At 33.3% G+C, this 14,475-nt stretch overlaps 1 protein-coding gene across 4 annotated transcripts in view; it reads left to right on the top strand.

Annotated features, from left to right (window-relative positions):
* Window positions 1-14,475, top strand: part of gw (trinucleotide repeat containing adaptor protein gawky) — a 38,081-nt gene that overhangs the window by 7,830 nt on the left and 15,776 nt on the right. The window contains exons 5-17 of one of the 4 annotated variants that reach the window (XM_069129657.1): window positions 1,370-1,544; window positions 4,929-6,956; window positions 7,086-7,453; window positions 7,582-7,915; window positions 8,169-8,693; window positions 9,613-9,989; window positions 10,313-10,510; window positions 11,001-11,156; window positions 11,270-11,746; window positions 11,919-12,018; window positions 12,094-12,254; window positions 12,999-13,228; window positions 13,398-13,761. In XM_069129657.1, coding sequence (XP_068985758.1) covers window positions 1,370-1,544; window positions 4,929-6,956; window positions 7,086-7,453; window positions 7,582-7,915; window positions 8,169-8,693; window positions 9,613-9,989; window positions 10,313-10,510; window positions 11,001-11,156; window positions 11,270-11,746; window positions 11,919-12,018; window positions 12,094-12,254; window positions 12,999-13,228; window positions 13,398-13,761 — 5,493 coding nt within the window. Of the gene's footprint in view, window positions 1-1,369; window positions 1,545-4,928; window positions 6,957-7,085; window positions 7,454-7,581; window positions 7,916-8,168; window positions 8,694-9,612; window positions 9,990-10,312; window positions 10,511-11,000; window positions 11,157-11,269; window positions 11,747-11,918; window positions 12,255-12,998; window positions 13,229-13,397; window positions 13,762-14,475 lie in introns of all 4 variants that reach the window. The other 3 variants (XM_069129655.1, XM_069129656.1, XM_069129654.1) reach the window with 3 other exon arrangements.

The following is a 14,475-nucleotide window of genomic DNA, read 5'->3' as shown; positions in this document are numbered from 1 at the left end:
ACAATTTTCAATTAGATTTTTTAATATGTTCCAAGTTACATCGTATTTACATTTAAAGTTGGATATATTTTTTAGAATGATCAGTACTTGTATTGAAATACAGTATTTTTGTTAAAATATTATTTTTTGCTGTTTCACTTGCAAAGCTTTTTTATGTAGAGAATGCGCCTGCAATTGAAACCTTTCTCGTCATTAAAATATTGTGCGAAATTTGCGCATAGTCATGTCGCGTAATGTTAACGTTTATAATAACTTATGGAAACATTTGTAGAAAGCAGCTCCTGTGATTTTGTGTGAACATTCTAATGTTAATAATAGTTTCATCATTTTCGTTGTAATATTAAAGAGTCTAACGAATTGAAATTATATGTATACATAACCTTATTATACAGCAAATATTACGTATAGAGTGTTGTTTACTTGCATCGCAAACACAATAAATTTTTACGTCACACTGAAATTCAATTATTCACAATTTGTTATCTAGATATATCATAATCATAAATCCTCTTCAGACATTATTTAAGGTATATTTACATTATATACATGTGAATAATGTTTCAGAGATAAAATCTCACTGTTGAAGGTTGTTTCAATGTCACATAACCGCGTATTATCATGTTCATCGTGTCTTGGATGATTATGAAAGCATAAACATATTTTCCACTTTAAAAAATTAGAATTTTATTTACAGTAGTAGTAGTAGTATATATTTATTTCATTATCCACAAAGAAATGCAATTGGTTTTACAGAATTTTAAATACTTTTACTCTTATCATACTTACATTGCTAGAATTACGTTTATATTTCACAAATTATCTAAAGTGATTTCGAAAAAATTTTTAGAATCTTGCTATATTAGTTGGCTATATTACATTTTCATTGGATATTTCACTTCTGAGAAGTGTGAAATTTTCAAGTTAATGTACATTTCTTACATACATAAGCATATATTGTGTAATTGCTATAAATAAAAGAAGCTTTTATTAGTGTCTTCTTCGTTTATCACTTTTCAACCTTTATATACTGATTAAATCAATTTAGTTTATAACAAAAAGTGATACATAATATGAAAAGAACAATCAAAGGTCAGTAGAGTGAATGAAGAAAAAAGAATACTATATTGCGAACAGAAATAAAAAAGATGTTTTAATATTTATGTTTAATTCGCAATGAATTGTCAAATATTTGTAATTGAATAAAAGTATTTTTAATTTTATATTTAGAAAGTAAAATAAGTTTTATTTGTATTCTGATGAACAACTCTTGTTGATTTAAGTATATGATTGATAAAAATTGTAGCACATAAAATTTTAGACTTATTAATAAAAGCAAGCATTTTTATGATAATGTTACTTTTGATTTCAGGGGGATGTAGTAGTATTAGGGAAAAGCAGTCCGATAAGGGTTGGGGAGGGAAGAGAATCAGAGAATGATAGGTACTGTGATATCGAGTTCATAAACAACATGATGGCCAAACCTAATAGCCATCGCGAAAATACCGCCGCCAATGACTTTTTAACCGTCCTGTCGAACCAAACTGGTAAATATATATTTTTATTATAGCTTATATGTACGTATACATTAAATATTATGACATATAAAAATTTCTTTTTAAAACATAAATGAAAATAAAATAGTTAAACTTATAAAATGGAAACGAAGTATATGCAATTACATCGGGTAATCTTATTCAGTAGTATATATGTATATCGTGAAGTACATTTCCGTATATTACTATTTTATGCAACAGTATATGTTATCAAATTTCTTGGTTAAATATACGGATGAAAGCAAACAAATGTACGATGCCATTTAAAAAGTATGATTTCTTATTTTTTTATAGAAAGAAGCTTCTTTCTTACAATAATATATTCTCTATTTTATACTAGTAATACAAACATAACAATATATGCGTAGCGATTTACCTCATGCAAATTGTAGAGAAGAAGACTGACATTCTCGATGTCGTGAGCGATCCTGTATTTTCTAAGAAAAATCGCAGATTAAGCATTAAACCTGCTTACTCACGAATCCATAAGAAAATATCAAAGCCCACCTCGCTATGAAATTTTCAAACGGGAAGGATTAATGTTTCTATAAAACATAATTTAAAACAGATATTACTATGCAGAGAATATACACAAGTCACTAAAAAATAACTATTACACAGTATGATGTTCATATACACATGCACAGGCACGAGATAAAAGATGAAATAACAAGAAAAACAACAAAGAAAAAAAAAAAGAAAAAAAAAAGAAAAATTCAACAAAATAGATTAAACTACAAACTAATACATAACTAAAAGAAGGATTTAAATTTATCGCGTTGAATAGACCTTCAACGTATCGCTACCGTTATCGAAATGGTTCTATTCTCCTAAATCTGTTCTAAGTAAGGAATAATTATCAGGTAAGCAATTATTACTTGAGAAGTCACTCCTAAGCAAACAACTTAAAAAAGTGGACATGCTTTTTACCAGATGTATTTGAATAACGTCTGTGATCTCAGGTCAAAAGCTAGAACAATTTTGGGAGGACAGAATTGTTTCAACAACGAAAGTTGAGATTCGAATCCAATGATAGCGATCAATGAATGTGATAATTTAAATCTCTTTGTTAGTTATATATTAATTTATAATTAATTAGTTGTAGTTTTAATACAGCTTTAATTAATTTTTCCATATTTTTGGAACAATATTACACTCATTCTATTTAAACAATGAATTTTGTGCTTTGTTTTAGTAACTTTACAATGCGAAAGTTTCCAATTCGATCTAAATGTATTAATAAATAGAATTTTAAAACTTTGCATATGGAAACTTTTTTTAATAATTCTAAGCCGCTATGAATATGAATAATTAAATATACAGCAATAAATAATGCAGATTACAGGGTTTGAAATAATTTATGGTTAAAGAAACTGTTTTAAATTATAATTAAAGTATGAATAGGTATTTCCTTTTACGATGTAGTTTTAGTACGATGATGTAATCAATCTATTAGTATTCTGCATTGTCCTCCTCGTTTAATAAATGTAAACGTCTACGAACACTTTCTATTTCGTATTATGCCTCGTACTACTGTTTGCATAAACTATCAAAAAAGCCAAATTTATTTTTTATTCTTAAACCAAATTAATTAAAGTTATTGACTCTTCGAATTTTACTCTGAATTTTGGCTGATCCGGTACTTTTTGCGTCCACAGGTTGAGAACCTGGGACTTAGAGCCTGGCTTCAGTTCTCAGAATTACTGTTCCTTTTTCACTGTATTAAAAAATATTTATCCTTATTTTAAAAGAAAAAGAGATTATAATTTATTCTAACCTGTATTCTGAAATTCTCGACACATTATTGAATTGATAGAAATTGATTTAAAAAATTTTGGGTGTGTCTATCTGTAAAATAGACTCTAGGTGGGGCTAGATTAGGTGGTGTCATCTTTTGTTTCTCTATTTTACAATCTCACTATATCGTTTCCATCGATCATACATATACATACAAGATATATGAGGTAGCAGAAATAATGAAAAAGAAGAACTATTTAGAATTTGAAAGATTTCATTAAAGTTATAAATGAATGATTTTGAAAAATTAATAGAAATCATAATGCTCTTTGTATTCAAAATTTCAATGATAGGTATAAAAGTCTGTAAGATAATTATCATAAGTATGTCGATAAAAAATTGAGATTGCTTTACGGTAGATTGTACTTTAATGTCTACATACTATTAAAACGTTATCAATAAAGTCATACGGAATCGATAGTATGAGAAAAGTAATCAATAGTATGAAATTTTTTACATAACTACTACAACATTTTGCTTTAACGATTTAATGTCTCTTGCTTAAAGCCTTTCTAACGCGAAGTAGGCGGCGCTAGTGTTACAAGAAGCCATTTTGGTACAGATCGGAACTTTAGCGGAACCAATAGATTGTCTTTTTATAGTTTAATCACTCTTCTCAAGATTTAACATTAAATCATCTGTTTCTTCGAAGAAAATAACTGTTTTCATTTAACATTATTAAAATAAATATATTTCAATATTAAAAGAGAATATTTATTACGCCATGGCAACAAATGATAATATGTTTAATATAGGCTATTTCGTTTAATTCGAAACGGTATCACAAATTATTTTTTTGTAGTTAGAGTAGTAGAGGAAATTTTAAAATCAACTTCATTTTTTAAAATAGAGTCATATATGTTTTAATACATTAATCGATCCATCTCGGCATTTCGTATAAAGAAGTATTAACGTATTTATGTCGAAACTACACTATTAGTTTAGCAGATGTTTTAGCTCTAATGTGTCATTTAACATATGAAAGATAAGGGAAGATGCGAAGCGGTATTTCTGTATTTACATTGTCTTTGTCTTTCATACGTTAAATTTGACAAATTAGAGCTAAAACACCTGTTAAACTAATAGCTTTTCGACGTAAATAGGTTAATATTTTTTTATAGCAAATCCCAAGATGAATCCTAGATGGAAAAAATATATGGTCCCATCTTAAAAAATGAAGTCGACCTTAAAAAATGAAGTCGACCTTAAAATCTCCCCCACTAACTCGATCCGCAAAAAAATGATTTGCATCATATGATATTCCCCTTCGAATCAAACAACTTTTATTAAAACATTTTTTTGGTAATTTTAATATTCGCGAGATATTCTACTTTTCCACGTAAACAAGACATCCTATATATATTTAATATATATTTCGTTAAAAGTTTTAAATTAGTATCTAGCTACTGAGTTATCTAATGTTTACATATATACTACTCGATATTTGTAATACTATGAATAACTATTTGATTATGGAATATTTTGGTAGTTACTATAATATTTAAGAAATTTTTTTAATATAACATTTTAATTATATCAAAGAGCTGGTTGTTAAGGTAATATTATTTTGTGTTTTAGGCAAGTTTATCTTGACCAGTCGAAGCTCGACCTGCCAGTCAGTGGCGTCGTCAACCACAAAACACCCAACAAAAAATCATCTTCTAACTAGCTTTAGCGTACTAAACATTAGGGTACTAAGTATAAGCGTAAATCTAAGATTAACAGGAGATAAGTGCGCAATCGATGAAGGGGTACCTAGCCTAGTTAGGATACCCAAGTCTGATCGCCCCTCGTCAGGCCACTTTTCTCTCGACTCTCTTGACAATTACTCCTTACTAGGATCCTGCCTTCATCCGGGCAAATACAATAATATTAAGTCTAATTCTAGCCTCCTAAGTAATAATAACGATAACTACAAGTCTGTGATATTGCTCAGCTCAACCAGTAACCATTATTTCCTCCGCGTTGAAATGGACGGTGGTGCGATTGCAATGAGACTAAGAACCTCAAAAATATTAATTTTGAACTTAAAAGAAAAGACGGTGGAGATGTTGTCCTGGGTAATTAATGGTATTAGTGACGTGGCAACAATTACTGTTGGTGCTCTTTCATTTCAGGATAATGTTAAGTCTAACGAGCCTTCGGGCACTTATTTCGCGAGCTATAGGTACTCAGGGTCGTATACGCGTCTTGGCCCTGAGTTTGTTAAGTCTCTTTCTAAGTCTACTATAGGGGATAGGTTTAGGGTTAAGGGGGAGAACCAAGACGAGTTCGCTCTCTACATTCCTACTATGACTACCTGCAAGCCTACGATGACGCTTACACGCCAATCTGCATCCCGAATAATCGGTGTACCTGGATCTCGGCCGAACTACTTCGAGATATTATGGCCCGACCAAATGCACACTCCTCACAAATTTTATGGCAGTTTATCAAACTGTTTAACGGAATATCACAATGATTCTCTTCCAGAAGGAGAAGAAAAAGAAAATAATTCTTCGAAATGTTTCGGTAATTTTAACGAACAAATACAATGCCGAAACATTGGTGAAAATACGATTAACGATAACGAACTAAAAAGGATCAGATCTCAAACTGCTGTCTATTTCAATGACGAGCACTATACTCAGACAGGAGTATTTTGTTTTTGCGGTTTTGAGAGAAACTACGATTGCCAAAATTCGCACGAGTTGATAGAAAGAGATGTTTCTATTAGTTTGTCGTGCTCTAGTTTACTTAAACGAACGAAGCCGAAGTATCAAGTTTTCACTGATGTGATCGATGGAAAATATTCTTCAGAAAATCTCTGTGATTTGTACCAATCTAAAGAGACGTTATTCAAAGTACTCCAAGCTATCGGATTTAATGTTGAGAACATTTTCACAGAAAGTCTGGTAAATTCTAAGCAATTCAGTCTGACCAGTTCGACGTATCAAACTGCCCAGTTTATTGACAGTGACAATTTTAATGAAGCAATGAAGATCGATGCCATTGCAGTAAACTTACATAATTGCAATCAGTTTAAAAAATATAAAGCTGCTGCTCCTGGTTCAAAGGATAAGCAAACCACAAATGGAAATTTAACTGTTTCTACTCCAGTGGAAGAAATATCCTCAAGAAATTATCCAATTTCTAGTTTCTCAAAGAGAAAGGAAGTCGACAACGCAAATGGCGTGAGTCGAACTTATCTTATTCATTGTGCAAGGAATCTCATAGCAGCGTCCGTTGGAGTTTCCAAAGACATCTTACAAGCTCACAGAACTGATCTTAAGCACGTGTTAACGCTCCTTTTTGGACAGATTTGCGATCTTGATGAATTCAATTTGGGTTATAAGAAAAGGTGGGGAATTCCTGGCATTTTGAGATTGGCTGGCGGGGGTGAAAATTCATTGAATAGCGGTGGAACTACAAATTGGGGCTCTACACAAACTAGTACTACAAATAACAACAACAATAATCAATCGGGTTGGGGAGGAAACTCTGGGAATCCTTCCGGAAGTAGCGGAGCACCTGGTAATTGGACTGGAAACAGTGTAAACAGGTCCGTTGCTGGAAATCCAAATTCAAATCAAAATCAGGGACCTCCAGGTGGACAAAATGTCCCAGGTAAGCATTTTGTATTCGTTTTGTTAAGTTCTTTTCTTAAGTAATTTTAAATTTGTGTTTAAGTATTAAATTGAATATATGGAATGACTTTCATAGCAGAATATGTTTGGATGAATAATCACTTCTTAGGTAACGTGAATAAAGTGAGCAATCCAAATCAACAATCAAATCAACAATCAGGTCCACCTACTTCTCAATCAAGTGGCACAAGTCAGGGTGGTCAAAACAGCAACCAATGGTCACAGGGAAAATCTAATAATCCTGGAGGATCAAGTCAGAACTCTTCTGTTCAAAATAATAATACTTCAGCCCAACAACAGCAACAACAGCAGCAACAGTCGAATTCCAGTAACAATAATAATCAGTCAAACAATCAGGCTCAGGGATCTGTTAACAGTAGTAATACACCTGCAAACAATAATCCTTCAACAAAGCAACAATTAGAACAGTTAAATACAGTGAGGGAAGCACTTTTTAGTCAAGATGGTTGGGGTTGTGTGAGTATCTCTGCTATCATATAAGGTATTAGTGTGGGCATAAATCTTTCTTTGATCATTTTGCACACTTATATTTTATATTTGAGTACTGTACCATACTAACATCGAATTTTGCATTTCTGTTATAGCAGAATGTGAATCAGGACACAAACTGGGATGTCCCAACATCTCCAGAACCTAGTATGTCAAAAGATGGAGTTCCAATCTGGAAGACACCGGTAAACAATGGCACAGATTTATGGGAAGCTAATCTCAGAAATGGTGGTCAACCTCCACCTCAGCAGCAAGCTAAAACACCTTGGGGTCATACACCAGCAACAAACATTGGTGGAACTTGGGGTGAAGATGATGAAGCTGCAGATACATCTAATATGTGGACTGGTGCCCCCACATCTTCCCAACCAAATTCTGCAGCTGGCCAATGGACGACTGGTACCAGTAACCAAACTGGTATGTGGGGAGGTAATTATTATCATATTGAAATACTTTCCTTTTTCCTCCATTTCCTGTTTTGGACATTAAAATTTGAAAACCGATATATGATTACAAAAAAATTATTATTTGATTGCAATTTGTACAATATTAAAAAAGCATTATACTTTTAGATTTTTTCAATATTCAGAAAGTTAATCGAAAATAAAAGCCTTCTAACTAAAACTTTTCATGTTATTGAAGATCTCATTCTAAAATAAATTACGAATGACGTATTTTATAGGATCCAACTGGGGTGATCCAAGGATCGATCATCGAGATCCTAGAGATCTCCGTTCTGTTGATCCTAGAGAGATGCGAGATCCCCGTGACCACAGAATGTCTTTGGATCCTCGAGAACACATACGTGTGATGGATCCAATGGCTCGTGATCCTAGGATGGCAGACATGCGTGGGGATCCCCGCGGGATTTCTGGAAGGTTAAACGGTGCCAATGCTGATGCAATGTGGGGTCAACCACCAGGTCCTCCACATCACCAAATGGGACATCAACATCCTTCAGGCCCTCCAACAAAGATGTTAAATCCTTCTAATATAAATCAGTGGGCTGCACCACCACCAAAGGATATTATGCCAGGGAAACCATCAGGTTGGGAAGAACCTTCTCCACCAACACAAAGAAGAAATGTCCCAAACTATGACGATGGCACAAGTTTATGGGGAAATCCTGCAGTTAATCAGAGGACCATACCCGGTAGTAAGGTTTCTCATTGGAAGGATCTTCCAACGCCAAATATAGGGAGAGGAGGTTTGTTTGTCTTCTTTCTTTATATATATACATATATGCCGGAGATAAAAGGACATTGGAGCCTTCCCTTTGGAATTTCGGGAAAATCCCCTAACACCGTAATCTAGATTCTATCATAGGCGTAATTAAACAATTGTCGTCTTTCGATCCGATTGTATTTGTTCGAGATATGTCATAATGAGCTTGGGTTCGAGGCGACAGCCAGTTGCCGAACGTAGCCGCGGTCACGGGATGAACGCTTTGTCTAACAAAGGTATGGAGTAATTCTATAGCTCTCCTTAAAAGAAATATTTGTAGCGGCACGCGATAGTAAACATTCCAACGGTTTCTGTCCCGTGGCTCGCCATACGCAGACCCTATTCTTCGGGTATGATGGTTACTAGATCCCGACGCATCTCCACAGTACATGTTCAGCTAGCCTGAGGGCGTTATAAACATTAAGATCTAGTTACCTAAAGCCCTTCGAACAGACAAACGGTCTTTGTCCCAACTACGGGAAGATAGGGGAGATCTATTTTTCAACGAACGACGCTTCCCGCTAGCAACCTTCCCTCAAGGACGGCTAGCATCCTTTTCTAGCCACCGACGTGGAAATTGACCAATTAACGGCAACGTCAATTTCCCTCACTTTCTGAACGAAGGTTACCCTCGACGAATCCGATGATCTCGTGTCCTTAGACACACCCCATCATAGTTTTCCTCTGCAGCATCATCGCGACGGAAAGTCATTCTCTCGTGAGGTCGTATTAGCGAGTTACTTAGCGTCTGTACGCTCGGTGGATATTCCACGTTTTAACAAAGATCCCAACTTATATATATATATATATATATTGTTCATGCTCTTTGAATTTTATTCGCGGTTGGGAACTTTTTTGCGAACTGTAAGAATTTAATAAAACCACATTTTTGCAATTTATAGGAATGCAATGTCCTCCGGGCATGCCACAGAATAGAATGCCAGCTCAACCTGGAATGAAACCAGATGTTAGTGGACCAATGTGGGGACATCCTGGTGCCGCTGGTGGACGAAATGGTAGTTGGGCTGAAGGACCACATGATACAGGTTCATGGGATGATCCAAAAACACCAAGTACCTGGAACGAAGCTCAATTAAATCCTGGCACTTGGGGTGGACCCAGTGCGCACAAACCTAAACCAATGGGGCCCACTGGAAGCTGGGCTGATACTGATATGGATCCTACTCCTAGTTGGGGTCATCCTACGAAACCAACTCTTACAAAGGAAGTTATATGGAATAGCAGGGAATTTAGATATCTTTGTGACATGGGATACAAAGTACGTATAAATTATTTAAATTGATTAAATAAAGTTATTAGTTAAGATTTTATGTTTCAAAATATAATTGAGGATACTAAAACACTAGAAATATAGTGATCCATTCTAATATTGTCAATAATAATTATAGATATAATAATTTTATTATTGTATAAAAATCTAACGATTTTGAATATGTTTATTGTGATACGATACTTGTCGATATAGTCATTGTTGTTGGTTTAATTTAATGTATTTGACAGATTTATTTCTTATATTTATGTTTTGATTAAGCAAATTCCTTCTTTTAATTAATGCACTTAATGATTATTTTTTGATTATAGAAAGAGGATGTTGAATTGGCATTGAGAACTCGTGAAATGAATAGAGAGGAAGCTTTGGAACTTCTAAGTCAAGTGCGGCCTTTAGACCAATGGAGAAGACATGACGCACACTCCACTTATGATCCGACAAATCAAGCTACAACTGCGCCAGCATATCCTAGATTTAATCACGTCGCACAGCAAATGTCTTTTCCTCCGGTAAAAACTATTATAGTTATTTGATAATTTCCTAAACTGAAGCAGAGTTCATATTATTATTTGAATGCTAGTTTACTCCTTCTTTTTACTTTGATTGTAATAAAGCACAATCAAGCGTATTTATGTTATCCCTTAAATATTAACATGTTTTTATATGTCACAATAAACATAATGCTTTGCACATTTAAATTTGCATTAATTGTAAATTTTCTCGCAATTATAAAACACTTTTGATTGGCACATTCTTACATATTGGTCTATTTTATGCTATGGTTGTATAACTCATTTTTCAAATCTTAATAAATTTTCACCTCTTAATGTTATTTTTAATGTATCAAATGTTAAGCAATATGTATATAAATATGTGTGTTTATAGACATTACTTACCAGTATGTTTATATCTTAAGTGACATTTATATACTGAAATTTAGAATTAGCTGTAATATTGCATATGAAGTGACAGTTTGTGTGTACTAATTGTTAATTATAGGGTGCTGGAGTGCCAAGTGGAAATGCAACTGGTAGTGTGGGAGGATCGGTTGCTAGTGCAAGTTTATTGAAATTACAACAACAACAGCAACAAACTGCTGTTCCATTACAACAACAACAACCTAGTAGTAATGCACCTCAACCACCTTTCAATCAGGTAAATGTTGTTAGTATTGCTAGTTGATAGATATTCAGATAATTATTTAAAATTTGTCTGTTAAGATTTGTTATACTTATAGCAAATAGTTATTCTTTTTTTTTCAATTCTAGGCTTCCAGAGCTCCTCAGAATCAACCCAGTACTCAACAACTGCGTATGTTAGTACAACAGATTCAGCTAGCCGTCCAGGAAGGTTACTTAAACCATCAAATTTTAAATCAACCACTTGCACCTCAAACTCTAATACTTTTGAACCAACTATTACAACAAATTAAAGTCTTACAACAGCTTCATCAACAACATTCTGTGCAAAGTACAATGAAGGGCAATGGCCAATCTGTTCTTCAGATCAGTGTACAAATTACAAAAACAAAACAGCAAATAGCAAACCTTCAAAACCAAATTGCTGTGCAACAAGCTACTTACATGAAGCAACAACAGCAGCAGCAGCAGCAGCAACAACAGCAGCAGCAACACCCTGTGCCACCATCTCAAAGCTCAGAATACTATAAGAGCTCAGTACATGATCCTATGTCAGCTTTGCAAAATAGTTTCACAGATTTGACAATGAATAAGGAACCTCCTGTTGTAAGTACATTTTTTATTTTGTAAGAAGTTATATATACTTCATAGAAAAATTTATATACAATGTTTTTAATTTTTTCTCGTGAATAATGAACGAAATAATTCATTTTTGTTGTATTAAAAAGAAACAATGAGAGTAATAATTAGATTTGTGAAAATTAATTTTTTATTATAGAGTCAGCAACAGTCAAGACTGAATCAGTGGAAGTTGCCTTCTTTGGACAAGGATGGAGATTTAGTTTCGAACGAGTTCTCGAGAGCACCAGGAACAACCAGTAAGCCAGCAGCTACACCGGCTGGTTTAACACGATCACACAGTAGTCCTAACATGAATCCTTTGTTGGGTCAAGGAGATGGTACATGGTCCACCAGACTTGGAGAGAGTGGATGGCCAGACCCAGGTAACTCGGATTCCACTGATGGAAAGGATTGGCAGCCAACTGGTGCAGCTGCTGGTGCTGCTGCTTTCACCGATCTTGTACCTGAATTTGAACCTGGCAAGCCATGGAAGGTAATCCATTTCCAATATCGTACTTCCTATGTGAAGAAAACCTTTTTCAGTATAAAAAACCTTATTCAATATTTTGAATCGATTGTTTATGACGCAAGTTTAAGATATTATTGAAACATTTGATTTCTTTGAAATAATTGTATTTAAAATATATTTATGCAGATAAAATGAAAAGAATAGAATGCCGTTTACACAAAATAATACAAATTATACAGATCTTCTTCAGATTTTATGTTGTACAAGTTAAAATAATGAAACATTATTAAGGTATTGTTTCATTTACGTTAATAGAAAATAAAGTTGTTATTTGTTTGTTAATCGTAGAATTGCTGTCATGAAATTTGGTTGTATGACGAAATTTTTGTCTCGCAGTGCCTGACGTCGAAAGGGGTTAAACAGAGTACGCGCTGGTAATCAAATTCCAAAATAAGAAATGACCTCTTAAAAATAGTAAAACAATGAAGGGTTTTTTTTAATTTGTCGTAAAGAATACAGATTAGATATGTATTATCTATATATAGATTAGGTAATATGTATTAGTATTCTAATAAAATTTAATAAAATAATTTTTCATTTTCTTTTAAATTGTATTCATTATTGTAATAAAAATTGTTTTAGGATATTTGAATTTCTCTTTTCTGTTAATTATATTTAGTAATTCAGATTTTGTATGAGTAACAGAAAAACGAAAAATTCTTACATATGACGTTTATTCGGGTCCACCTATATTTAATTTCATTTTAGGGTACCCAGATGAAGAGCATCGAGGATGATCCAAGCATTACTCCAGGCTCTATCGTTCGTTCACCGCTTTCTTTAGCAACGATCAAAGATCCAGATGCCATTTTTTCTTCAAGTAGTAAGACTTCGCCGCCACCACAACAACCTACCAATCCTGATACATCAATACCAAGTTTAAGTAATTCTACTTGGACGTTCAATCCACCTGCTACTACTCCAAACGCATTTACTAGGTAAATATTGCTTTAAAATTTTAATACTTTACCTACCGTATATATTCTTTATTTTTATTACTTTCTTTATTATAATTTAATATTTTAAATTTTAATTTAATATGATTCGTTAACTAACTACTTAATGTTTTTATTCAACTATCTTAATTATACAAAATATAATTTACAGCTCGAAGAACACTTGGGGTGAATCTGCTCCACCGCCGACTGCGGTTACTTCAGAGCTCTGGGGAGCACCAATGAGTAAGGTTCGTGGCCCTCCACCAGGCTTGAGCAGCAAAACTACGGGAAATACGAGCAATGGCTGGGCAGGTTTTGGCACCGTCAGCAGATCCAGTTCATGGGGCTTTCAATCGAGCACAAATGCTGCCTGGGTTTCTACCTGGTTACTACTTAAGAATCTGACGCCTCAAATCGATGGTTCTACTTTGAAAACCCTCTGCATGCAACACGGTCCTGTTCAAGACTTCCGATTATACCTTAATCATGGAATTGCTTTAACCAAATATTCATCAAGAGATGAGGCTATTAAGGTTTAGTGTCTTTTACATATTTTTGTTATTGCATTAATTGCATTAACCTTTAGCGGTCTTATTATACCCTTTTACAGTTCAGCATCTGTGACTTTAACTAAAAGTATTTAAATATATTAGATTCTCACTTATTGTAAAATTTACTTTTTATGTATGAATAATCTTAAAGTACAGTTGATTCTGTTGATTCAGATCTAAAAAATACAGCGTAGTATAATTTAGACCGTAAAAAATTAAACTTAGGTTAACCACCCAATAATTAATTGAGTTGAGTATTACCTACTATATTTTTATTTGTATATATGATTCATCATATATATCTATAGACTACAAATTTAAAGCTTTTATGCACTGGAACTGTATTAATGTTAGGTGCTCCAGGAAGTTTGTATATTGAAGATCATATAAATGTGTCCTTATGTAACTTTTTACGTGATTTTGAAATTCTGAATATATCTACAAATTTTTGTGCACAATTTTCATGTTCATTTTCATTTCCAGTTTTTTTGTAAATGAATATGCACTCTTCCCAAGTAATTAGTAGATTTACTTAATAAATCCTATTGTATAAATCTTGTTTGTTTACATATATACATATATATATTATATACACGAGTGTAATGTACAATTTTTATCATTTAGATATTATATAAAACAATGATTAAAAAATCACAAATGTACTACTATGAAATTATCAAAAGTTGAAATTAATAA

The sequence above is a fragment of the Bombus flavifrons genome, chromosome 16 (genome assembly GCF_040668555.2).
Source record: "Bombus flavifrons isolate JBK064 chromosome 16, iyBomFlav1_principal, whole genome shotgun sequence".
NCBI classification, from domain to species: domain Eukaryota; kingdom Metazoa; phylum Arthropoda; class Insecta; order Hymenoptera; family Apidae; genus Bombus; species Bombus flavifrons.
This window is presented reverse-complemented; position numbering and strand designations above follow the sequence as displayed.